General features: G+C 39.2%; 1 protein-coding gene across 2 annotated transcripts; it reads left to right on the top strand.

Moving 5' to 3' along the window:
• Positions 1-744: 744 nt before the first annotated feature.
• On the top strand, positions 745-26,178 carry WTAP (WT1 associated protein). 2 transcript variants are annotated; one of them, XM_079333383.1, is made up of 8 exons: positions 745-973; positions 4,940-4,977; positions 5,061-5,116; positions 9,801-9,859; positions 11,528-11,655; positions 18,132-18,310; positions 23,033-23,187; positions 24,953-26,178. In XM_079333383.1, the coding sequence occupies exons 2-8, from the start codon at positions 4,948-4,950 to the stop codon at positions 25,534-25,536; spliced, it is 1,191 nt and encodes a 396-aa protein (XP_079189509.1). In that variant the 5' UTR covers positions 745-973; positions 4,940-4,947; the 3' UTR covers positions 25,537-26,178. The 2 variants fall into 2 exon arrangements, with proteins under 2 accessions (XP_079189509.1, XP_079189510.1); XM_079333384.1 differs by having other exon boundaries at positions 762-926.
• Positions 26,179-26,409: the final 231 nt, after the last annotated feature.

The following is a 26,409-nucleotide window of genomic DNA, read 5'->3' on the forward strand; positions in this document are numbered from 1 at the left end:
ATTTAGCCAGCAGCAGCTTTACGACTCTGCCGGCAAAAGTATTTACCCAATAGCACAGCTTGGGAAAACACGGATGGTAAGAAGGATAAACTCCATTTTAAAGCACCAGCTCAGTGCTAGACCGCACTGAAGGGCCAACTTTACTTTATTGGTTTTTATTCCCAAACGCAGAAACTTCAGCTTCTTCTGAAGCAGCTGGAATTTAAGTTCTTTATCTTTGACTGGTGGCTGAGGACACAGGCTCGAGGCGGCGGGCAGCCCCGGCAGTCACGCCGAGAAGCCCGGCACCCATCTCGCACTTCATTCACTGCTGCGCGCAGCTTTCCTTCCCTGAGCTCCCGTTTTCCCCGCCAGCCTGCCGGCCAGGCGCCAAGCCCCCTTCCCAGGAGGCGCCGGCTCCCGCTCCCCTCAGCCGCTCCGGCGGGAGCCGGGCGCCGCTCGCCGCATTCCGCCGCACAGCGGCGCCCCCCGCCGGCAGGAGGCCGCGCCGCACCCCAGGATACGGGCGCTGCGCAGTCCGTTCGGCCGACGGGCTTTAAATCGCCGCTCTAACAACCCGCGGGAGCCGCCGCTTCCCGGCGCGGGCGAGCGACGATCGCCCGCAGCGGCCGCCCCACGGACAGGCGGAGAATCCCGCGCCGCGGCCCGCCACCGCCGCGGCGCCTCCCGCTGCCGCCCCGCGCCGGGTGCGCGCGCAGCCGCCGCCCGCGGGGCGGGGCGGGCGCTCATTTCCTCCCTGGGCGCCATTTTGTAGCGCAGAGAACCCGCAAATAAAGAACGGCGGGAGCGGCGCGCGCGGGGGACTTCGGGCGGGCGGGGGGGTGTGCGGCGGTCCCGGCCGCGGAGCTGCTGGTAGCGGCGGCGTCGGCAGGCGCCGAGGTGGCGGCGTTTCGCCCCCGCTCGATGTGAGGAGGAGCGCGGCCCAGGCAAGCGGCGTGCGAGGGGCGCGGGGCCTCCGCGCCGCGGGCGGGAGGTGAGTGGCCGCGCGAGCGCTCCGCCCCGGCGGGACGGACGGAGCGGGCAGCCCGCGGTCCCGGGGTGCCGAACCCCGGCGGCTCCTCCGTCCCTACCTCGGGCGCGGGGGGGAGGAGCGGAAGCACTTAGAGCCATCTTGTTGGAGGCCCCGAAGCCCGGCCTGGCTGCGCGGCCGGGATCCTCCTTCCCCTGCCTGGGGCTGCCGCCGCGCCCCCGGCCGCGGGAGCCGCGTTGGTCGCTTCCCGTGCGGGAGAGGAGCGAGGGCGGCGGGGCGGGCAGCGCCCGGCCGGGGGGCGGCCCAGCAGCTGGGTCTGTCAGACACCTGCGGCTGCGGCCCGCGGGGGGGCGGGACCCCGAGGGTGCTGAGGCGAGTGTGAGGCCTGGCCAATTACGGGGCTCCTGTGAAGCTTTTCTTCTTAAACATCAAAAAGCTCCTCAGTACGAGAAGGGCAAGAAGCTGCTGGATGGGATCCAGGGGAGGGCCACAGAGATGATATGGGGTCTGGAGTATTTCTGTTGTGAGGAGGGACTGCGCGAGCTAGGCCTGTTTACTCCAGAAAAGAGAAGATTAAGAGGTGCTTTCATCAATACATACAAATATCTTAAAGGCGGGTGCTATCGTAAAGTGAATGGTGCCAGACTCTTTTCCCAGCGACAGGACGAGGGTCAATGGCCATAAACTAAAACACAAGAAGTTTCCCCTCAACGTGAGGAAGAACTTTACGTTTAGGGCAGCAGATCACTGGCGCAGGCTGCTGTGGTGGTGCATTCCCTCTTAACTCCTTTCTAGACTGCAGTGTGATCTGAGAAATTTTTGAGCAATCTCAAGCACACTCATTCGGGACAGCTGCTCAGGCAGGTCTTGGAGTCTCCCTCTCTGGAGACATTCAGAGCCCACCTGGACACGTTCCTGTGACCCTGCCTTAGTAGGGATGGGGGGTGTTGGGCTACGTGTGCCTTCCAACCCTAATGATTCTGTGATTCTGTAAATTATATGTTTGTATATATGTGCACACACATACGTGCTTTGGGAGTTGGGAACCTGTGCCGGGGTTTTCCCCGTGAAACTCTTTCTTGGTATCATTAAAATAACTCTCAGTTCGGGTATAACAAGTAAAACCTCATTGCTTATTCAGTTACTTTTGCTCACTGACTTTTAAAAAAAGTTTTTAAATCCTGTGTTTTATAAACGTTGTAGGAAAAGGTGTGCAGGCTTCTACCAGAGTTACTAAAATTAAGGCGTGCTTTCCCCATTTCACTTTTTTAATTGAAAGAGCCATAGAAGCCTAAGTTTTCTTAAAAATTCTTTTATTGCCTTACAGTGTAAAGTATGTAATGTGGTTTTATGTTGCTTGTTGCCAGGAGCAGATACGCAGAAGGAGTGGCGTGTGGCAGCCACCGTTTCTGCAAAATCATGAAAGTGCTTAGTTAGGATAGTACAGTTAAGCTGTTCATAATATAAATCACAAAATACAATCCTGTTCATTCCAGTCAGTTATGCAGGAATGTTGTTTCTGATATTGGTAGGAGAGACATGATCTCTTTTAGAGAAGAGCTGAGTGATGAGAAGTATCTCTTGTTGCACAGTGCTTGAGAATTTACTGTATTAGATTCAAAGAATGAACATTTCAGTTGCTGTTGTTGTCTGTAGCGTAGAGATTCACCTTTTCCGTAACAGAAGACTAAGGCAAATCACCGTGACAGCTGCTGTAGCCAGCCTGGCACTGCTGATATTCCTGAGAAACATGGAGCACAATGATTGCAATATACAGCAGTAATAAATGGTGAAGCTTCTGCTAAGGTGCTCCAGGTTCCCAGAAAGCTGTTGGAGGGCATTAGTGAGGTGAAATTCGTACGTGAGGAAAGAGCACGAAGTGTTTTTCTGTAGATATTATCAATCTTGCTTTTTCCAGAATAACCTACAGAATACTTTTAGCTAGTGTGTTTTTATTTTTTAATGTGTGGTTCTATCATGGCAAGTAATAATAGGTGGCAGTAAGGCAGTAACTTCTGTAACTTCAGTCTTTCGTGCTCTTGTCTGAAAGCAGGAGGTGGTTTTGTAAAAGGTGATGTGCTGGGTCTAGAGGTTAGAGTAGCCTGGTCTGGTGCTGGAATTTTTTGTGATCTGGAGATGGAAGGTTGAACTACGTTTGCATGGAGCATCAACCTTTGATTTCTTGTAGCTATGGTTGTCACAGTAATCATATAATTGCCGTATGCTGCAGCAAGGGTTATAAGTCAGGTCTTTGTGGGAAATGCACCGTTTTTGGTGCTTGTGTGCTTCTGGTAGTTTTTTTGAGGAACACACATGTAATTTTGTGTCATGTGTGCACCATTTAATCAATGTTAGCTGTAGTTGTCTGTGATAGCTGAAAGTCATGTTTCTCTCTGTCAGGAATTTAACATTAGCCGAGATCTATAAGACTACTTCCAAACTCCAGAGGAGTTAAAAATTCTAAAAATGTTTGTAAAAGTTACAGTGGAGAAGGTAGGCAGCCTAAATATAGGAGTCACAAGCGTTGCCTCTGTAATCTCTAGTTACTCTGAATGACTGAATCAGGCGCTGGCAATTTGTATCAGTAGCCTCTTATGCTTCTAGTTTATATTTAAGGTATGTTTTTGGTAATAAAATAAAATAAAGACCTGCATGCAGAAGTTCAAGCAAAATGCTCGAGTAGCTTCTTTTGAGTGGGAGGGAAGTGGGTGGAAGTGGAGGGGACCTCTTCGTTTAGGGAAGCACTTACATGCCTGTGTGTTACTAAGCCTAGCAACAGGAAGCTGCCATTCATTAGTGAGATGCTTCTACTGAATGTTTTCTTTCTGTGGGTTCTAACGTCAGTATTTATTGTAGGAAGGGAGTGTGAGTGTTGGCTGTTGTTTGTTGTTAGCCAGGACCTTGTTTGGTAGGGTGCTGTGTAGTGGTCGGTGGTGTCAGTTAGTGCAGGTTGAAAAGGCTCTGCTTTATTAGAATGTGCTTGCTTGTCTTACTGTCAGTTTTAGGATTTGGAAAAGTTAGATTGGCTCTTTGAGTGTCACTGTAAAAATACTAAGGTAATTCATAAAAAGCATTGAGAAAATAGAATATTTATTCCTTAAGAGCAGTGTTTCTTTAAAGTTAAGTGTTCACAATGAGGAGTTGACACACGTGCAGTAGCAGCTTTACAAGATTGTCAACTGTTGATATTGTACATAACTTTTCCACTGGAAAACATATTGCAAAGCAAACCTTGCATTTGTTGTTACTTGAATGCCTGTAAGATTTAGGAACTCAGTATTTTTACATAATTATAGTTCTAGAAAATACTGTGTATTACTCTTTTGAGATAAGGAAGCATGTCCTGTAACTCAGGGCAGTGTGAATATTTAACCTAGTAAAATGCAGTCCTCTTATGCACTGCATGCACTAGAGGAATTCAGTTTGGCCTATCTAAGCCATTTATTTTGCATCTTGCTTTTCCTGAAAATATTCACACGGGTTTAAAAATAACAGTACTATCTGTTTATTAGAATCTTAACAGAATAAGTACTTGCAAGAACATGTTGTAATGTTCACAAATTATTCTCTTTCATTCCAAAGAGGAGGAGCAGTAGTATAAATTGCTTTTCTCAGACCCTGAGTATTATTACCTTGCCAAATACAATGTAGCGTAGATATCTGCTAAATTTCAGGTTGATACAAACTTGGGTGGTTTTGATTAGTAAAATAGGAAGCATTGATTGCTAATTGGCTTTTTAGACATAAGTAGAAAGTTTGAGAACTTTTAGAAATAAGGCATCATCTAGATTATAGGAGCAAACATGTCACGGTGTTGTTTTGTACTCTGGTGTGGAGCCAATATTTCAGTGGTGCAATACTGCAAACTGCAACAAATAAGGCCAGAAATACAAGTTTCTGACTTGTTCAGTGTTTCATTTACACTAGAAACTACATTAAATGAATCTCCCTTTTTTCTTCTTCCTTCAGAGTTCACAATGACGAATGAAGAACCTCTCCCAAAGAAGGTATGTGTAGAATTACTTGTGACTTCACCCTTCCAGGTAATCAGGACAGTTTGATAAGTTATGCTTTTCTTTTTTCTTCATAGGTTCGCCTTAGTGAAGCAGATTTTAAGGTTTTACCTAGAGATGAGCTTATCCTAAGGTAACGTAAAAAGTGTTTTTTCCATCTCAAAATTTTAGTGAACTTCCAGTGGTAGATGTGTGAATTTACTCTTCCATTGTCTTTTAGCACCCTTGTTCTGAAAAATAGTTTTATTTGTTTCATGATGTGTCTATTCTGTAAAGGTATCCTCTTCTCTCAAATATTTTTATTTGTAGTTTGGGAGGGAACACTTTTCCCCAAGAGGCAAAATCCTTAATAGAATTTTGTGGAACATGAGTACTAGTGTTTTTTTCTTCACTTGTAACTGTTGAAGAGATGATTCTTTACATTCCTTGATAGATATCAAGTTATTTTAAGCATCAGAAAAATGTCAACTCTCTACTTCTCCAGTACTTCTTACACTTTCTCAGTCCATGGAGTTGTCTTCTCCACATGTTCAGATATTAACAGAAAAATGTTAAAATTAAATTTTCAGCACTTAGAACTTTGATAAGGAAGAACCTAGCCATCTTTTTCACTTTTTAGAAAGCTGAAGTGTTACCACAGAAACAATTATAGGGAATCCTGTTGCACAGACCACCTGCTTAAAGAAACCACCCCAAGCTACTTGTTTCCATATGCCTGAATTTCCTGATTTGTAAGCCAGGAGCTATCCAAACTAGCCATCTGTGGGGCATCTGTTTATCTGCTGGAGTAGTCTGTGCATTAGTTTTTGGTTTCTTGTACACTGAGTTGTTATCATTATTAGGGTCTCAAGGTAAATAATGCTGTTTCATGGAACAAAAACTAAATTGTATAGAAACACTGGGTTGTATATGCAACACTTAGTGTACATGGTGGTCAGCTACCCTCCCTTCTGGGTAAACTATCCTGCCAGCTACTTTTGGGGTGACAATTTTTTCCAGTCTGGCTCCATATGTTTAAAACTGGTTTCTGCCTCTGGGTATCCAGTTTTTTGGGCTGTAAAGGAAAATGTATTTAAACAGTAAGAAAAAGTGCTTCTTTAATAAGTGGTTTTGGCCTTGTGATCCTTTTTATAGAAATTTCTGTACTGAGGATTATCTCTGGCAGTAGTAAACTCCTAAGTCTCCAAAGCTGTGCTCTTACTTCCTGCAATAAAATTCATGTGAAAGTACTAAAGCACAGATTCTGTGCCACTTGCTTTGACTGGTAGTGTGAAAACAAAAAAAAAGGCTGTCAGTTGTAATCAGTTTCTGTAACTTGCAATGATTATTTGCTACCATAGAAGAGGTGAATTTCCAGCACATGTTCAGGGGATAATATGATGGAATACACTCAAGGAGGTAAAGTATGTCAGCAGCTCACCTGTGTTAACGAAGAGGCAGAAGGGAATTTGCTAATGACACCCATATTGCTATTGAATCATCTTCTTAGTGTGTAGAAAAACTAACATGTCCTCAAAAAGGGAACTTGATGGATTTAAGGATAATAACCATTAAGTATACCAAGAAATGGAAATTTGAATTCCATTTTGGTCATGTCCTTTTTATTAGTTTGCATTGATCAGTCTTTCAAACACTTTTTTTGGGTGGGGGGCTAGTTATGGATTTCTAATTCACCTGTAATTGTGATTTGACATAAAACTAGCAATTATTGCATTAACTGCTGGCTCCATTTGTAGGATGGAATAAAATATTATTATTACACATATATTTTAATCAATGTCATTTCTGTTACTTTGAGACATAGAAAAGCGTGTGTTGACCTCTAGATTATCTTGAGATTTGGAAATGTGTTTTTTTGGTCTGTGCTTCAATGAGGCAAATGCTTTTTGAGACAGACATGTGATTACCTTTTAGTCTTTTAGGTAATTACTCACCATTGCTGTACAGTTTCAGTGATGAAATACATAGGTAGAAAAGATTTTTTCCAGTTTCTGTGCTGTGAGTCCCAATTTTACTGTTCTTTTCCATGAAGTGCATAATTTAGGTTTGCTCATCTTAACTTTTGTTGATTAAACATGAGCAGAGCCTTTATATCTGACCTTGAATATATGCTTGTCTCATGACAAGTCTCTGGACTTGTTGCTGTGGACTCATCTCAGACTTTCCCCTCTTTAATGCAGTCCTGACTGTAGGAGCTTCTGGGAGAAAGAAAAGCCAGGAACACAGAAATACTCTGGATCATAGCTAAAAATCTGGATCAGTATTGCCCTTATTGTTTAGCAGAGTGGTTAGCTGCTAAAACACTGAAGCATTCTGATATACACCAGCATTTTGGTGGAAATACAGTGCTTTTACTAAACTTCAGTCAACAAGGACTTAGAGTCAGTCTTTTTTGGAATGGCCTGGGTGCAGTATGTGTCTTAACCCTATCATTTACTGTGAGCCCCAAAACTCAGCATAAAAAATGGGTGCATCAAGAAAAAGTATTTAGTACTTCAAATTACCTTTATGAAGTCTGATAAATATTTTAGAGAATGAAGGGGGTTAAATAACTGATGTAATGCTGTTCAGTTACCTTCCAGTTCTTGTGAGACTGTAAGTGATCCTTGAATGCAGGACAGTGTCCTCCCAGTTCTCTCCTGAATGCCTTTCCAAGTAGAACATCAGTGAAACTCTTCAGGTTATTAATTTTGGACCATCAGATTACAGACCTAAACTACCATACTGAGTGAAAAGCAAACTGATGGAAGAAAAAAAATCTGTTCTTTTAGCCTTTGTCATTCTTCCCCCGCTCAGATTCAGTGATGAGCTGCCTTAGTCTGCTGCAGGTGGGCTGGAAGGCATAATCTGGGGCAAGGAAGGGTCTGGCTGCATTCCCTCCCAAGATCTTTCTCAGGCCTGGCCTAGTGGTGAGGAGGGAATGTTGGAAAATGTGCTTTGATGATGTGTGAGCACTTCCTGCCAGTGGCTGAAACACTGGTGTGTTACCAACACCATTCTGGCTGTGAGCGCAAAGCACAGTGAGCACTGCTGTGGGGAAAATTAACTCTGTCTCAGCCAGACCCAATGCAAGTTGCTTCAACTGCAAGAGTCTTCACCAGGTTTTTGACAAAATGCCACATTTGAATAGTTAGGCATATGGCTTGAAATCCATGACATGGCCTAGAGCCATCTAAGTTTTCCAGGAGTTTGGTTCTTGTCTAAATACTAGCAGCTGTTGAGAGGTGACTTACAGGTATTATCTACACGTTCTTGGTGACCATAGGCTACATGGTTTGTTTGTGGGTAGTTATTTCAGGGGTTTTTTCCTTTTTTTTTCAGGTAGTGGTCTGGCACATCTGATTAACTTGTGTTTCACATCTTTATTTCACTTGCTCTGTATGTTGCTCCTGTTAGGGGATTGTGGGGGTCTCATGATTTTGATAGAGTTACTGGGTTTGGGCAGTGAAGTGCAACTTAAAAAGTCAAGTAGTCCTGTATATTTGAAGACCAACTGTTTATTGCATATCATTTTAAAATGTAAAATTAGGTTCTTTCTATCTAGATTTGCTGTTTAGTAGACCATTTCAGTTTTACTTCTGGGAGATTGAGATCTCCTGAAGTAACAGAATTTTTAATGGTCATATGGTGAAACTTCTTAGAGTCGAGAGATTAGTTTAAGGGTTAAGTACAAATACTACTGCTCCCTTTTACAGAGCTTTGTAAGTTCATTCATGCTGTTGCCATGTTCAGCTGAAGAGATGTAAAATTTTTTTGTTGCTTGAAGGAAGATATCTTGTGCTTCCTTTTCCCAGTGATGTGATCTTGCTTGCTGTTACAGATCTCTGATGCTTTTTAGACCCTTTAATGTGCTGTTTGAATTCACTAAGCGGTACAAATTACCTAGAGGTAGATTTTATACTTTCAATTAAAGTAGTGGTATAGGTTGGAGAGTTAAAATGGAGCAGTTGTGATGAATCTGACATAAAATGCATGTCAGGGAGAAAAATTAATTGAGAGGAGGTAACAGACACCTTCTACTGTAGTGGTAAACTAGTAGATGAATTTTCTTTATAATATGCAGTTGTACCATCATGAGGAACACAGACAGTTAGGTGCAGAGTACTACTTAAAAATCCCAAAATGCCATGCTGTGAACTTTTTACATAAAGCATTTAATGGTAAACTTTACATCAGGCTTTATTTGCTACTGATTTGATGGTTTGTATAAAACAAGCAGTGCTGTTTTTAAGTGATGCTTTTTGTCTGCAGATGAATTGCCTAAATATTATGTTTTCAGACTGTTTGGCTTATGGATGATGAATATAATCAGAATGGTCTTAACCTGCATGAGCTGATACAACTGCTTAACCTAGACTGCCATTTCTAGTGTCATAATACACTTTTGCTTGTCCTGTTCATTTGGTAACATACTTAATGTTGTATATGTATCACACTTTGTTACAGAATTTTCTTTGAATTGCTCTACTGTGAGAATAAGGTGTATATAGGGTACTTTATGAAGATAACAAAATAAGTAGTTTGATTCTAATGTTTGTTTAAAATACTGATTTTTTTAAAGATTTAAGTCAGTTCTAATTGTTGTAATGCACAGCTACCTTTTTATTCCTCTGAGATGCAAAACAGATTTAACTGCTTCCATGATTAGAAACTCCTTTTTTAAAAATGGATTTGTCTTTTATGCAATTGTGTAATTCCCTCTTGACATTTTCTGATGATGGTATCAGTGTGTGCTCTGAAAGCTTAGGAATGAGATGTCTTGAGTTAATAAACAGAGCTTCAGAAAATTCTTCTTTTTCTCTTTATATCTGCGACAGGTGGAAACAATATGAAGCATATGTGCAAGCTCTGGAGGGCAAGTACACAGACCTTAATTGTAAGTTAGCCGTGTTTCAAAAACGGTGCAAATTATCAGAATGTCTATAGCAGAGTGATCAAGTAATAAGTGTGCTTTCTAAAAGTGCTAGAAATGAGAGCTAATAATCTGTTATGTCAGTTACTTGTCAGGAAAAGAGCCCCTGTTTTTTCTGCTGTAACTTTTCAGCCTCTCCCTTACCATTTTCCAGTTGCAAATTTATCACACCATCTAAAAAGTCTCGGTTTTGTATCTATAGGACACAGACTGGGCAGGGAAAAGCTTCAAAGCATAACCCCATCAATAGGTTTTAAAATTTCCAAATTTTACCATTAGAAAAGGAAACTTTACCTACCGAAATAGTCCAGGAATGCCTTTAGTAGTCTTACAGGATTGTAAGACTGGGAGGGGGAATAGTAGTTAGAGGTAAATGTCTAAAATGATCCCCAAGGATTATTTGATCGATTAGGCAAATTTGATTGTCATTCTTACGTAGTCATTAGAACTTGATCTTTTGGAAGATATGGGGAAAACATCCTACTCTGAAATGTGAAAATATGAATGCCTTCTGGGAGTGACTGAACAGCCAATCCTAAGTCATTTTAAAAGTTATGTTGGCAGCTGGAGATGATATATTTCCTGTTTTCCACTCACCTTTTCAGTCTAAATACTTAAAAATGTAATGCCACTGAGTTTAAAGGGTATTTTTCTGTCAGTCCAAATGGATGTCTTCTCTTTTGCTGTTATTACATCCTTTGTCTACTCCTGTCTCATAATGTTTTGGGTTTTGGAGAGACTAAAATATGGCAAATGGAAACAGATTATTCCATTCACATCTCAAACTGCCTAAACATAGATAAAGAAGTTGTTTCAACATTGCCAGTTTCTTGATTTAGGAAACAGTACACACTGTAGTAATCAGTGTTAATGAAATATGTGCAAAGATTTATTTAGAAATCATTGTCCTGAAGCAATTCATGATGTTCAAGTTATATTTACAGCTGATTATTCTCAAGAAATTGGAAAAAAATGAAAATCCAAATTATTCAAATTCTTGTCTTACATATGACAAGAAGCAGAGTGAATACAGTTGGTGTTGAGTTGCTTGCTTGTGTTTTTTGTTTGAGTAATTTGGAAATGTGCTTCCTTCTCTTGTATTTCATATATAAATTTTCATGGAAGTCCGTGGATGAGAATTCTAGTTGACAGAAATTTCTCAAATGTCTGTTTGTCATGGAGTGTTGAGACCAGTGTGAGGATTGCTGGTAAACAGCCCTGTTTCACAGACTACAGATTTTTTGTGAGAGTACAGGCTTTCCTCCTGCACCACCCTGGCCTCAGCTTTTCTTATATATCCCGGGCAGTTCCAAGTTTCAGACTGCAGGTTGTAATAATAGTTGGTTCAGGAAGCAGTTTAAAAGTGATTTCCTATATAAACATGGAAACATCTTCAAAATTTTAGTAAGTCTTAAAGAAGGACCAGGAATACAGATTTAAAACCACCAGTTGTCAAGCTTTTCTAGTACTAAATATTTTGGTTTTTGTTTATGCTAGTTAAAAACATGACTGTAAAAAGCATAACTGTTTGACTTCTGTTCATGAATTTGGTTTTTAGGTTCTTTTAGCTGTCTTTTAAAAACTTCCTATGAGAGGATACTATAAAAAATGCTTTCTGTGTTATTGTGTTAGCTAATGATGTGACGGGGCTGAGAGAATCCGAAGAGAAGCTGAAGCAGCAACAGCAGGAATCTGCCCGAAGAGAAAATATTCTGGTGATGAGGCTGGCAACTAAGGAACAGGAGATGCAAGAGTGTACTGTAAGTATTTAGAAAGGATGTGTGTGTTCAGACAGTTGCAGCAGTATCAGCTGTTGAGCCAGTACCTGTGTGCTATGCTGTGTTTTTTGTGTATCTACATGGTCACATTTTCTGTGTTTAAAGACATGGCAGGATGCTTCAGCTTTAATTGAATTAGTAATGATCACTTCTTAAACGTTGAGGGTTTTAAAATATTAGTTCTTTCTGTGCGTTTTCAGCAGCAGTTGTTGTTGGAAGAGCTTTTACTTCAAACTAGGCTAATTCTTGCATGTGTCATGCTTACTGTCTTGTAGCTTTTGTCTGTGGTACAAAAATGTTACTTCTGAGTATAATAGAGTCAGGAACAAATAAAAATGTAAGAATATGATTAAGTTTATTTGGTTTCATTTAGGAGGTTTTAGGCTGATACTTCCATTGCCTTTGGATACCAAGGTATTTGTAAGCCTCTGACTGGATAGGTGAATTGTTAAATTGTTACTAACTTGTTCAAAACGCTCTTGAAATTTGGCAGATCTGCTTAATTTCTAGTGTTCTAGATACATGTTTTGTTGATCTTCGTTTCTCTCCTTTGTTTCAAGCCATTTTCTCTGATTTTTATATCTGTGTTTAGTTTTAGTTTCATAGAAACTATCTCATTTTGGGTTACCTTCTTAACATAATTTTCATTCTGCTTGAATCTGGCAGTTTCTGAGAGGATTGTAAAAAGCTTATTGCTACTTTCAGTAATATACTCTTCAGAGCTTCTCTTATGAAAAATACAAGCTGTGTGCAAAACTAATAACTAGTGTTGTAGCTTTCCTTTGATTTTTGTGTGTTCCATTCTTTTTGCCAGAAGTTTTTCAGGGTATAGTAGTGTAACTGAAGAACCGTACAAAGTATTTTCACTATTCTTAAGACTGTAAGATCATTTTACTTTGCAGTAAATAGTGTTATACACAGGAAAAAAAATAAAGGGGGTTAGGCTTACTTTGCAATGGCAGAAAACAAAGCCTAGTATCACTGAGGTTGAAGAGACTTGCAGTTTCTAGTCCAGCCTGCCTGTTCACAACAGGGTCAGTTGGGCCAGGTTACTCAGGACTCTGTGCTATTGGCTTTTAAGCATCTTCTAAAATGGAGACTTCAGAACTCTTTGGTGACCTGTGCCAGTGTTGAATCACTGACACAGCAGAATGTGTTTTATCTCTGAGTGTAACTTCCCATGTTTCAGTTTGTGCCTATCACCTTCCGTGTTTCAGTGGGCACCGCTGGCTTTGCTTTCCTTACTTCCCATCAGGCATATCATTGGTAACATCCCCTGAGCCTTCAATTCTTCAGATTGAGCAGCCTTAACACTCTCTGCCTCTGCTTGTGTCAATCCTCCAACCCCTTAATCAGCCTCATGGCCCTTCATTGGCCTCACCCTGATATGCCTGTGACTCTCTTGTACTGGGGTGTCCAGGTCCGGACCCAGTATCCCAGATTTGCCACCAGTGCCAAGTGAGAGGAAGGATCGCCTCCCTCATCCTGTTGGCTGCCCTATTGCCAATGCAGCCCAGGATGCCAGTGAATATCTGGTACTGTACTGCAACACTTCCCTAGTTGTAAGGCTACTGTATTGGTCCTGCTTCATCTGTGAAGTTTTACTGATAAATTCTGCTATGTGGAACAGCAGTAATAATGGTGTGGGTTTTTTTTTTTTTTCTTTTGAACTTCTAAGCATATGGCTAAAACAATAAATCCTAAAAATAAATAAATAAAAAGAAATACAAGTTTTTCACCAAAACCAAATTTGTGTGTACTATATTTGTCACTCTTCCTCCCTTGAAATTATAAACCAAGTATTTAATGCTTTGAATTTGACAATATCATAAAGACTATAGGAAGTTTGGACTGCACTTTGTTAGATGTTTATAGCTGCATAATCTTTCCAGAACATCTATTTAGGAGAACTTCTGAAGAACTTTTATTTTCAGTATACTTTAAAAAAGAAAAAAGGGTGCATGACAACCTACCAAAAAGAAACAAAAAACAGATACATGCCCACACACTCAGGTGACTTATATTTCTCCTGCTCTCGACTCACACCAAGGATGTAACCTCCATAGTCTATGGAGGTAGGGAGATGCATCCTTGAAGAAGAGGTGAAAAATGGATACAGTGGAGGTGTATAATGGAGACATAGTCACTTTTAGGTATTTTCAAGTTTAAAAATGCACATAGTTTCATGTAGGTCTGAAGGGCTATTTGGCTTTGTGTTCCTAGAGAGTATTTTTTCCACTACAGTAACAGTAGAGAAATGTCATGTTGTGTGAGATGCAAAGTTAGGCTATAGGTTGCTAAATCATTTAATAAGCTATTCATCATGTGATATTAATTGACATGCGTGATTTTAATCCATAAAATATTTTTTCCATATTTTTATAATAGTTAACAAGTTTTTTATAATCCACACTTAGATGTAAAATATACCAGTAGCATTTATATGTAAGTCTTCAGTGTTACTTGTCACAGTTTAATTAGGAAGACAGCATTTATGATGTCTAGTTTCTTGAAAACTGCAGATGTGTTTTTGAGACATTTTATTCTTACAAACTTACTGCTTTCAAATTCACATGGTTAAAAACTTAATACCGTACTGTATTCACCTGCTAGTAGTTGGCAAAGACTGAGTTTTCTGATTACTTGTGTAGAACACCTTGCTTACTAAAGTACACTAGCTCCATTTTAAAATAAGGTGTGATGAACTCCATTTTGGTGTTTTAATTCTCACCCTTTTAAAAATAGTAGCTTTTTAGTGTGTTTTCAGCCTATGAAAGTAAGCAGTTGCCATCTAGAAAGTGTAGGTGTGCATGTCAGAGCAGAAGTAGCAGAATCATTGCCCTTATTCTGTGTCAGTGCTGTTTTAGAAGAAACAAGGTAGGAGTGCATAGCTCCATTCTCTCTAGTGCTCTGTGCTAACAGGAGAATATATGTATTTCTTCAGAGACAGTATCTCAGTAAAAATCTGTGACAGGTGCTGCAAAGTTACTCTGTGGTTTTAGGGTGACTAAGGGCTGCCTTGAAGTTCAGGCTTTTAACATCCTATGTGCCCTTGTTGTCAGCAGCAGCCTCGAGCTACCTTCCCCCAGCAGGAACAACCCTAGAAGAGGTTACTTCTCTTAGGGAAGTGTGGGTAAGGTGTTGGCTATGGTTTCTACAAAGCTTTATTTCTGGCAGAGGAATAAACAGAGTAGTTAATGCTACTTCAGGGAAAGGCTTTAACCTCCTTCCAGGCTACTGCACAGTTACTGAGCATCAGTAAGTGGGTAGACATTTGGAAATACTTGCTCAAATATGTTTTTCATGGAACAGGTAACAATGAGGGGAACTTTCTGTGGGTGAAATTGGAGTGTAGCACTAGATAGTCATTACTCTTGTGGTTTAGGTTACAGCTCTGTTGTGTTTTTTCTTAGTTGTGCACTTTCTTTCTTCCTTCCAACTCCTTCCTTATAAGAAAAATATGATCTGACTTAGATTGCTTGCACTTTCTCTCAGGCACCTGTGATCTGGTTTGTAAATTCTTCATATTTAGAGTCTGTTCTTTGTAGCCATCTTCAGATGATTTCAGCTGAAAGCATGCAACTGTTTCCAAGAATGTGATAACTAGAGGCATTGAAAATGTTATTGTCTGTCCTTAACAAAAAGATAACAATCCATGTAAACAAAACCTCACACAATCTGATATCCTCTAAATAGACTGCTTTCAGTGCTCTCCTGCCTTGGGTTGGAACAGAGGGAAAGCTGATAGCAAGATTTTTATTCTGTTTGTGAAAATTGCCTCTACTTGTCCATCTGGGGGCTTTTGAAAAATACCAGCTAGTGTGTGCTTTCATGTTTGGGAATAAGAACAGTCTGTAGGCATTTTGGGTGTTAGGGTGGGTATTCCCTGGGGTCTGGCATTGGACATGGCTATTCCTGTATGTTGCCACTGACTGCAGGCAATCTCTCCTGCTCCCTAACCCTTACCACCTGGAATATCAGTGGGAGGTGACTCATACCAGAAAATTATTACAGGGAGCAATGATGTGAGGTTTGGACTGGCTAAGCAGGAAGACAAATATAATTAGGAAGTCGCCAGAAAATGGAAGACCCTTGGCCTGCTTTGGGAGCGGGTTGTACTGGGAGGAAGTTGTTAGGTCTTTATGGATGAAAAGCCTGACAAATGAGAACTCTGGAGTTAACAACTGGAGAAAGCACTTGTGGAGGGATCAAGAAAATTAGAATTGGAAAAAGTGGAGGGAAAGAATGGTCTTTTTAAGTTTGGGGAGGGAATGAGCAAGGGTTGGTGAGCTTAAGGAAGTTTTTTCCTACATCACTGCTTTAGAAATGATGGTTGAGCTGAAGTCCTGTGCAGGTGCCATCTGCCAGGCTCAGGATTGTGAGCTGGAGAGACCCCAGTGAGATTGTCGAATAATTGGCATTGCACACCACTGGCTGGGTTGTCCAGAGTGTTTAAGTGCATTTCTGGTGTGACTGAGGAGCAGTGGCAGCAATTCTGTGTGCTGGTGATCCAAGGAATCTGTTACAGTTCTTAGATTTACAGTGAAAGAGGAAGGATTCTGGGCCTTGGTGAAAAAAGGAATGTGGCCTTCCTCCCTCCTCCTTCTCCCAGTTAGTGATGCCTCTTTAAAAATGGATTTGGAGCAATTTTGCTGTATCTTGATTATATTTCTGAAATATGTTGCCAGTGAAGTTGTCTGTTTCACTGTCTACTACCTCTAGCCATCACAAAGAATTGACAGGTTGTTGAAATACGTTCAGTAGCAGAAGAATCAAAAAATTGAGTGGACGGAAAATATACATCAATAACAATGAATAAAATTGATCTTTATTCAGGGAGCAGTAGATTGTGCATTCAGTGAGGCAAAGGACCCAAGAGGTAATATGCCATACAAGAAATGTTAGCATAACCTTAATCTGGACTTCCTGTTTCTAGGTAATGTTTGTATGTGGGTTCTTGAGTGCTTTATTTCTTGAAAATATTTTTATGCAGTGCTTTGCTCCCTTCATATTTCTTTCTGCATAGAAATATGTCTGTTTAAAATTTAAAGTATGATGATTTCATTTTTTTTTTAAGTAGCTAGGTATTTTTATTTTTATAATATCAAACTAATATGTCAAAGGAAATACTTCAGTCATTCCAGAGCCTTTGAAATCACTTACTTGAACTCCAGGAATTTTTGCTATTTAACTTTAACAATATATAAATTAAAATATGTTATACTCCATTTAAAATTGACTGAGGTTTCTACTGCACACTGAATGTGCATAGGACTTCTGTACTTCCTCTTCACCACTGCTGTGTAAAGACCCTGTAAGAAAGTAACTGTATGTACAGGTACCTGGTTAAGCTGTCAGTGCTGCTGTCCTTGCTGTGTGTCCCAAGGAAAGCAGAGAGTGCAGGGAGACTTTCCCTTTAGGGTTTGTCAGTGAAATTCCCTTGCTCTCACGTCTGATTGCAGGACTGCCTGTGTGGGAAGCAAACCATCAGACTTTCAATTAATGTCTTCTAATATTGTGTGATTCTCTTCAGCTCTTGCTGATGCAGAAGTGTGTGTGATACAGGGAGCATAATAAGTTGAATTTAAGAATCAGCACTTTCTGTGCAGGCTGATACGGTACCAGACGTTAGCAGGGTTCTAAACACGTACTTCTAGTACAATTTAAAATATGTATGTTATGATGGGATTAAGACTGAAGAAACTTTAAAAGTTATTTCTACTTATTTTCATTCATTTTGAATAATAAATAGTATATTTGAAAGAAAACCTCTCACTACTTCTGAAATTTTGACTATTGCAAGTGTTCTAAACATAAAAAATTGTAACTCCTTTGGCTTGTGGTTATTGCCAGAGAATAAAAATCCAACTAAAATCTGTTTTAATTGCTGTTAATATTTCTAAATTAATTTTGTTTAAAAATACACAATCTTGCATTGTAAGTGACAATTACAGTTGCAAAAAACCTTAGAAGGTTCTAAAACCATTTTATTATTTGCTTGTAAACATTTGTTGTTAATTTTAGCTGAAATGTTCCTTAACTTCCACTGAATTTAAGTGGAAATTGATTGTCTGTTTTAATCAGGTAATTCTTTCCATATGCTCTTTTCTCCCCACAAGGAATGCAGGCAGATACCAAAGAAAGAGGGAGCATTCTAATGTTCCAGATCTTGCTCTAACGAATGTAAATTGACACATAGAAAATAATCTGGGATCTGAAAGGGAATCTGCCATGAAAGGTTAAGCATGGCAGCTGCTTAGGATGGGAGCTTGGGTGAACAGGCACATGGACGAGGGTGCAAGGTGTGCACAAGTGATTTTTATCCTGCATTTTTCAAGTTACAGTGTGAAGGGAAGCTACCTTGATGTTAACTTTGGAGTAACTATTTGTATTGAAATGACTTATGATTTTTCTGTAATAATGTATAAATAACAGTCTTTTTTTCTTATTTTATGCAGAATCAGATTCAGTACCTCAAGCAAGTCCAGCAGCCTAGTGTTGCCCAACTGCGATCAACAATGGTGGACCCAGCCATCAACTTGTTTTTCCTAAAAATGAAAGGTGAACTGGAACAGACTAAAGACAAACTGGAACAAGCCCAAAATGAACTGAGTGCCTGGAAATTTACGCCTGATAGGTAAACAAAACAAATACTCCCCAGTCAAGACTTCCCTGACAGTCCCACTACGAGAATGCTATGGTGGGACAGCCAAGTACTCGTTTCCACACCAAGACTCAGACGTTTTGAGGCAAAAGCCACATTCTTATACTGTCCAGCTTGTAATGCTTAATGTAAAACTTACCAGATGAACCTTGTGTTTCAGCTTTTTTCTCCCCTTTGCTTCAGAGGCCTGACAGCGTCGGACTATTCTGAAGAAATGGCCATCTTCGAAAAAAAATCTTTTCTAGAACATGTAGACATTTGCAAAATTGTTCTATTTGAAGAAAATAGAGGGAGAAACAGAAGTCTTAAGTCTGTGGCACACTGTGTCTACAGACAGTTTGGAGGAGAGAGAACCTAGAGATTATAAATCATGAATTGAACATGTAAAATTCCCGTAAAATGTAGAAGTGGAATATGCTTCGCTCTTAACCTTGAGCCTAGTGACTTAGAGACACTGTAAGTCAGTTTTGCCAATAAGACTGTGGACTTCCTGCTTGTTCACTGAACTGCTGGGTCAAAACTCAATGAGGTGAATTTTGCATTAAAGAATTTACTTGCTAACCAGTTTTGCATAACCACGAGAGTGGTATTTGATATCACAACAGTGGTAGTGTACACATTTGACTGTTTAGCCTTTGGGCTCTCTAGCACTTGATGCAGCCTTAAGTCACTGTTGCTAAATAATGAACTGTTTTCTGATGGTTGGTAATCCTGTGGACGCCTCAATTAGGACTGTACAAAAATGTACGTTCCATCTAAATGCAGGTTTAAAATTGTTGGAAGCAATATATATTTGATCACAACTAGCATGTATAAGAAAAACTGGTTGTGATAAGAATTTCACTGCATGTTTTCATGCAGAAATGAGAATTTTTCCATCTTCATACTAAGAACTGATCTCAAATGCTCAATACAGAAGGCACATGATGGCAACTGTCTTCAGTATTGGTGGGGTGTTTTTATTCCGTTGTACACCTGGGTTTTTTTGTATTGTGCTTCTCTATAAAATGTGCCTTGAAATAGTTGTAATACATAGTTCAAGGAACACTTCTGGTTATACTGTTGTATCATGAAACTCCTGGGATGAACGAGAATTGAACAGGTTGTTACTTCTGCATTGTCTCGTTCGCTGAAAATGAAGTCAGTATTTTATCAAACCAAAAAAACCTTAAATGCATGCATGGTGGATTCAGTGAAGGAGTTTTTGCTACTCTATTGATGCCTCTGTTCTGTTGTCCCAAGTTACTTGTAAGAGTAGCGATCTGGGACAGTTGGGAGTGCACGTGCGAGGTCTGTAAAGCAAAATGTAGATTTGGTGTAGCATTTGTGTGTTCGTTTTTTCCCATAGCAAATAGAGTTCTATTTAGTAATCTGAGGTTTTGATTTTTCAAAACAGTTGGGCAACATTTTAAACAATTCATTTTTAAATTAAAAAGAGACATTCAGCTGTCACAGAAGGTGATGTATTCTAACTGTTTTGATGACTTTTAGTAAGATGCCATTACATTATTTTGACTTGGAAGTATCTTTAACTGTTTGTGCTTCAGATGATTAATACAGGATCGAAGAGTAGTATATTTATGCAGGTTTATTTTTTTTTGCATGAGTAATAACTTAACAGCAAAAGAAAAAAATCCACAGAAAAATTTTACCTTTTTAAAAGTGATACATCCGGAATGATTTTGCTATAGCAGTATCTAAGATTTTATTGATATAGCATCAAAACAGAGGTAAGACTTATATTAATAAATTGTTAATGTGTTACTAAGCCATTTGTAAAGCTCACTATAATGTGTTGAAAGAGGCATGCCATGCAGATTGCTTGTTTCTAACTTGGAGTTCAGAAAGTTTTTTAGTACATTTAGATAAAGGTTGGTTGTTTTCTAAAGTCCTCAGGCTCTGGATGTGTGAATACAGCTGAGGAGAGATGAGTAACTTGACAATTCCTTTCGATACCAAGTGTCAAAAGAAAATGTTATTTCTATAGCTACTACATACCCTAGTTTGCATCATATAATTCTAAGTCAGTGGTGTGAATGTTCATAATTCATATGTGCAGTGGCTGAAATATAGAAAGTTAAGAGTTATTTCCTGGTAAATAATTGAGGCTTTGTTAACTGGGTTAAGATTTTACTGGGTTTTATTTCTTGAAATTGGCTCATATAAAATATTGGTAGGGTTTTTTTCATTCTCTTTGCGTCTTGCCCCACCCCCTCCTTTAATTGCTTTAATTGTCCATCCTTGTACACAATAACTCATTTAATGGCATCTGGCCTAGTTTTTGAAAGAGGCAATGGCCCTATTCATATTCTAAACTGATGTTCTTGGGATGGATAACATGTTAACTGCAGCCCTAAGCAGAGTTAGTTCTGGACCTTAATGTAGATAAGACTGTGCAGCGTAAACATTGCTAATGTCTGGAGGGGGAAATAAAAGGGCATGTAATCAAAGGAATGGCTATGCTAAGCCATTTTAACCATCATTAAGCAGAGTATAAACTTGGAATAAAAATTAGTTGAAATGTCATTTTACAGTAAGCCTAGTACAACAAACGTTTAGTCTTCTAAAATTTAACCACTTACATTCTTACAGGTTTTATTGCATGTATGTTCAAGAGGATTTGTGAAAACTATGCTGAACTTAGTTTTATAGTTCATAGAAATTATTTTAATAGTTATTGGATTTAATGTTCTTGAATGTGTTGTCTTTTTTTGTAAATTGCAAAGGTTATTCTCTACTAGTTCAGAACATCTGGAAAATTTTTGATGGGAAGAAATAGCATTATAGGTAACTATGCAAATTTCTATACAGGTAATAAATATTTAACATTTTGGCAGGAGTTAACCTGAAGCTATTAATGGGATTCTAAAATTGTCCCAATTCCAAGGTAACCGGTACTTGCTGATTCTGCAGTTGATGTTGGTTTGTGAAGAGAAAAGCATTGAATGACTTAAGCATTGTAAACTTTTTCTATTTGTAGTGATGATGAATACAGTAACAGGAATTTGCAAATGACTAAAAATCATGTCTGCCTATTAACTTTTGGGATCTGTCACATTGGTTATCTCCAAAGTGGTCCTGCTTTGCACAGCATGAACATCTCTAAGGAAACTTGCATCTTAAATGTGCGACTTGGACTGTATTAGGTCGGCACAATTTAAACTTCAAGGACCTGGCATTGGACATCACATCAAGAAAGAAAACAGGCTGCTGCCTTTAGCAGATTTTCAGGCCTCCAGGACTTTACACAGCCAGATTCCTTCTGGAGCAGCCCATCTGAAAGATTTGGGAAAGTCAGTTGAAAAATGTTAAATGGAGCAGAGTTGGCAGAGAACTTAAAAGTTGTCTTAAGGCTTGAATGCTCAGAAGGTAGCTGATAAGGAAGTTGCTGTTTTTAAATTCTTCTGGTTGGGTATTTTGGTTGCAGGAGAGAACTGTGGCTGTGATTGTAGCAGAAATGTCCTGTTCTACTTTTTTAATCCTCAGTTTTTTTCAGTATTTGTCACTTGTTTAGAAGCATACAAAAAATTAAATGACCTTTTTGGTCTTGAAAAGTAATGCAAGTCTTGCTATTGAATTCACAATAAAACTGTTGAAGTTTGGGGGTTTTGGCAGAGCTTACACTTTTGTAGAAAAGAAGACAGCTGCATTATGGTGCTGAGCCTGTTAAAAGGAGAACTGTTTGGGAATGCTATCCTGACTTGGCAGACTGAGAGTCCTAAAGGACTTTAATTTTTCTCTTTTATGGAGTCAGCTGTATTGCCTATATATTAATTTGCATACTGCTTCCTATAATGCTTTCCAATGAGATTTTTATCATGAAGATTAAAGATGTGTAACGTTACCAATTTAGTAAAGAAAATCATGTCAGTTCCTACCTGTTTTACATTCCTTTCAGAAATTGAATGTCCTAATGATCATTATTTATGGTCTGAAGTCTGTAATTTTGAAGTAGATAATACACCCCTTCCTTGATGTCCTTCCAATGTTCAGCTACATTTTCATTCCTCTTCACCTACAAGATGTACTTAAGAAATGCTGGCCATAGAAATCATGAAGCAGACTGTGCATGTGACTGTCAAACATATAAGTTGGCTTGAAAAATAGACATCTCATTTTTTAAACTAGAGTACCTAGACAGCATTCAAATTAATGTTTAAAGCTCTTAAAGAAAAATTATTGTTGGTATGAAAAATGAACATGAGATGTGTTACTATTTCCCCCATGCAACTTCCTTTTCTCCACCCAAATTCAGTTATTAAATTTCATTAATTCAACAAATGGGGAGCGATTTTGCGCATAATTTGCTTGTGTAGTTTTATGTAGTCCTTGATCATTTGAATTGCAAAACACATCTTTAATCAAATATTTAATTCCATTAAGAATTGGCACATGCAAGATTGTGCATACTGATAATCCAGATGTTGGTATAAAAAAGTACAATATGCTTATTCATATTTTCAGTAATAAAACTTGCCTTCCACTTTGTGGGACAGCGACAGAAGATCAACTGGCGTTGGAACAGCACGTGGTAACTATAGGGAGACTTTCTGCTATGACAATTATGTTGAGGCATAATGTTCCTTGAATTGTGACATGCAGAAATTGCATCTCCTTTTTGTCTGTAATTGTGATTGAGGAAGATAACTGAAGGTTTTATATTCATTTTGTGATAGATGGCTCTTTCCTTTGCAGCCAAACAGGGAAAAAGTTAATGGCGAAGTGTCGAATGCTTATCCAGGAGAATCAAGAGCTTGGAAGGCAGCTGTCCCAAGGACGTATTGCACAGCTTGAGGCAGAATTGGCTTTACAGAAGAAATATAGTGAGGAACTTAAAAGCAGTCAGGATGGTAAGGGATTTTTTAACGAATAGAAGTTGCCTTGCAGTTCTGCAAGTTTAATTTTGTGGTGATATACATAATGCAAAAGCATTTTTGCCAGAATGAAAGAGCAGTATTGAGTAAAATATGACAATAGTAAGTATTAACTGGTAGTCTTAGTTAAAAACAAACAGACAAAATCCTTAAGTTGGGGGAACTGGTGGGATTCACAGCTCCAGTAATGCAGTGTTTGAAATAGAGATTGTTCTGTAAGTCTTGCTATTTAATAGGGAGTGTTTAGACTGCACACATTACTGGTGAATTGGCAAGATGAAAACTGTTAACATTACGTGAAGCCTAGGCATGCACTGAGAACAGAAAGCTTCTTGTTAACTGACTAATTTGGAATTTATTTTTAAAAATCAGCAATTTTTCAATAATGCCTAAGAATATGAAAACTGGTATTTTTTTCCCTTTTGTAACTCAGATGAGTGAAAATGTCTCCTCATGCTTATAGTCTAAATTTTACAACTAAATTGAAATTATCTATAAACTCTGACCTCTTGCATAACTTAAATGAAGGGGAAAATGCAGGTTTACAAGTCTTCAGTCTCAAATTCTGTGTGGTGTGAGTGGCTCTTGATAGAATGTTAGATTAGGTTATCTGAAGTTTGGGGATATAACCTATCTAGACATCACATAGATGTGAATATCTTTTTGTTTGCCTTACATCTGAAGGTTGTAAGATATTAGAAATTTGATATGGCATCACATCTGAGATGTCTTACATTTTTAAGGATAGGTCTTTCTTCAATCATTTTCAACTCTTTGAGAAAGCAGCAGTATAAAATAATTGGAACTCTTAAGAGAAATTATGTATAATGTCATTTTGTGGGAATAGTAACTAATGTTTTGATAATGCACTTCAACAAAATCTACCAAGTACAATTGAAACAAGTGTAGATACTAAAGGCTGCTACTTTTGAATACAGCACTGAGTTGCTTCTTCCCCATATATGAATCAAGATGATGATATTTCTGCAATAACAGTTTTCCTAATGATTTTTTTCCATAGCAACGAGAACACTTTAAAAAAATTTTACAATATTAAGCAGTTTGCATTTTATTTTCACTGTCATACTGATGGTGCAGTTGAATTGAAGACTGAGTCAGTGTTTCTTACACTGTTTTGAGGTCAGATTTGTTTTGTTCCAGAATGAAGAACTAATTGTAAAAACATTTTTCTAATACATGAATATTAAAAACACTCTTGTTGGTAAGGTCTTTTTTTTGTTGTCTCTTGAAGGATTTAAAGGATTAAACACAGTAAGAATTGAAGCTTCCTTGAAATGTGATAAAAAAATAATACTTTGGCTACTGAATAGGGTTTTGCAGTAACTCAGGTCTGTTATGCACAGATACGATTCATGGTCGCTTTTACAGTATTTCTGCCAGGAATTTATAGTTGAATAAAAGTAGAAACATTAGGATCAACTTACAAAATATTAATTATTGTAATTGAGTTTTTCTCTGAATATCTTACTTTCTTGCCCAGAAATTAAAATCTCTCCTATTTTTAGTAGCAGTATAGAAAAGAGTTGGATACCTCAGTTAAGCATTTTCTCCTTCAGAGGCAGAGTGTCAAAACCAGTGCATACCTGATGGCTGAGAAATAGTTCACTGAAAAATTTCAGCATAAAATGTTGAGTTATGAGATTTTAATTTTTTTTTGTCTGAGATTCAAGCTATATATGGGCTATTAAGTGTTTGCAACAAATGTGTTTTCTCTACATAGAATTGAATGACTTCATCATCCAGCTTGATGAGGAGGTAGAGGGTATGCAAAGCACCATTCTAGTTCTTCAGCAGCAGTTGAAGGAGACTCGCCAGCAGTTGGCACAGTACCAGCAGCAGCAGTCCCAGGCCTCCAACCCAGGAACCAGCAGGACTCCATCCTCTGAGCCCCCAGAGCAGGGAGAGGCTGCGGGCAAAGACTGCAGCCGCCTGGCAAACGGACCAAGCAATGGCAGCTCCTCCCATCAGCGGACGTCTGGGCCTGGATTTTATAGGGAGGGTAGCGGCACGGAGGATGACTTCCCGGCTTCTCCAGGGAATGGTAATAAGCTGTCCAACCACTCTGAAGATAGAACTGGTAGAGGAAGTGGTAGCTACATAAACCAGCTCAGTACTGGGTATGAAAGTGTAGACTCTCCCACTGGCAGTGAAAACTCTCTCACTCACCACTCAAATGACACAGACTCCAATCATGATCCTCAAGAGGAGAAAACAGTGAGCATGAAAGGTAACAGAACTGTGGGTTCTCGTCATGTCCAGAATGGTTTGGACTCCAGTGTAAATGTGCAGGGTTCAGTTTTGTAACATTTTTCTGCAAAATTTTTATACAGTGTCATTGAAATTGGGAGAGAATACTGTCCAGAAGCCGTTTAAATTAGTGCATACTTGTCACAATTTTGCCTTTTTGTGGGTTTCTTTTTGCTTCAATACCTCTGCCACTTTGGAAATTTTAACAGTTAATTACGTTGAATGTTGCTAAAAGGACGTTTGTGTAGCTCAAGTTATTTTTATATGAGTTAATGTGAAGTTGAAATGGAAGTTATTTCCATAAAGTATAACATAAATGATGTCTGTACAAATCTGTGTATATCTAGAACCTGTGCTGTGTAAGGGCATTCTTACTCATACTGTTATACTTAACACCACCTTCAAGATTTGTCATAATAGCTGTGGGTTTATGACTGCCAAGTTTGCCCAGTACAGTAGTTTTATCACTAAAAAGATGGACTTACTGAAGGAGTCCTGTAGTAGTTTCAGTGTTAATTACAGTTTTTCCCACCATACATCTGTGCATTTTCTCCTTAGGTGACCGAATGTTTATGGATTGTGTGCATAGTTACTCAGTTTTTAAGAACTGTTGTATCCTGTTGATGCATATTGCTCTGTGACTCCAATATTATCTTACCTGTACTGACCAAACCTAAATAAAAACTTTTAATAATGTAATTTCCTCCTTGTTCTGCATTGACTTACACGGTTTGCTTGTATGCGGTGTATTTATAGTCCTTGCTTTTGAATTGAGTTTGTATCTGTGTTCCTCCTCTCTGATACAGCGTATGCCAAATACATGAAGTTGGAGGTGTGTACTAGTACTGGTTTCAGGACAGCCTGATTATGCTTGTTCCACAGGTTTTGTCCTTATGGGTGGAAAAAGGGTGGGACTGAGGGGGAGATGGA

Source organism: Erithacus rubecula (assembly GCF_903797595.1).
Source record: "Erithacus rubecula genome assembly, chromosome: 2".
NCBI lineage: Eukaryota > Metazoa > Chordata > Aves > Passeriformes > Muscicapidae > Erithacus > Erithacus rubecula.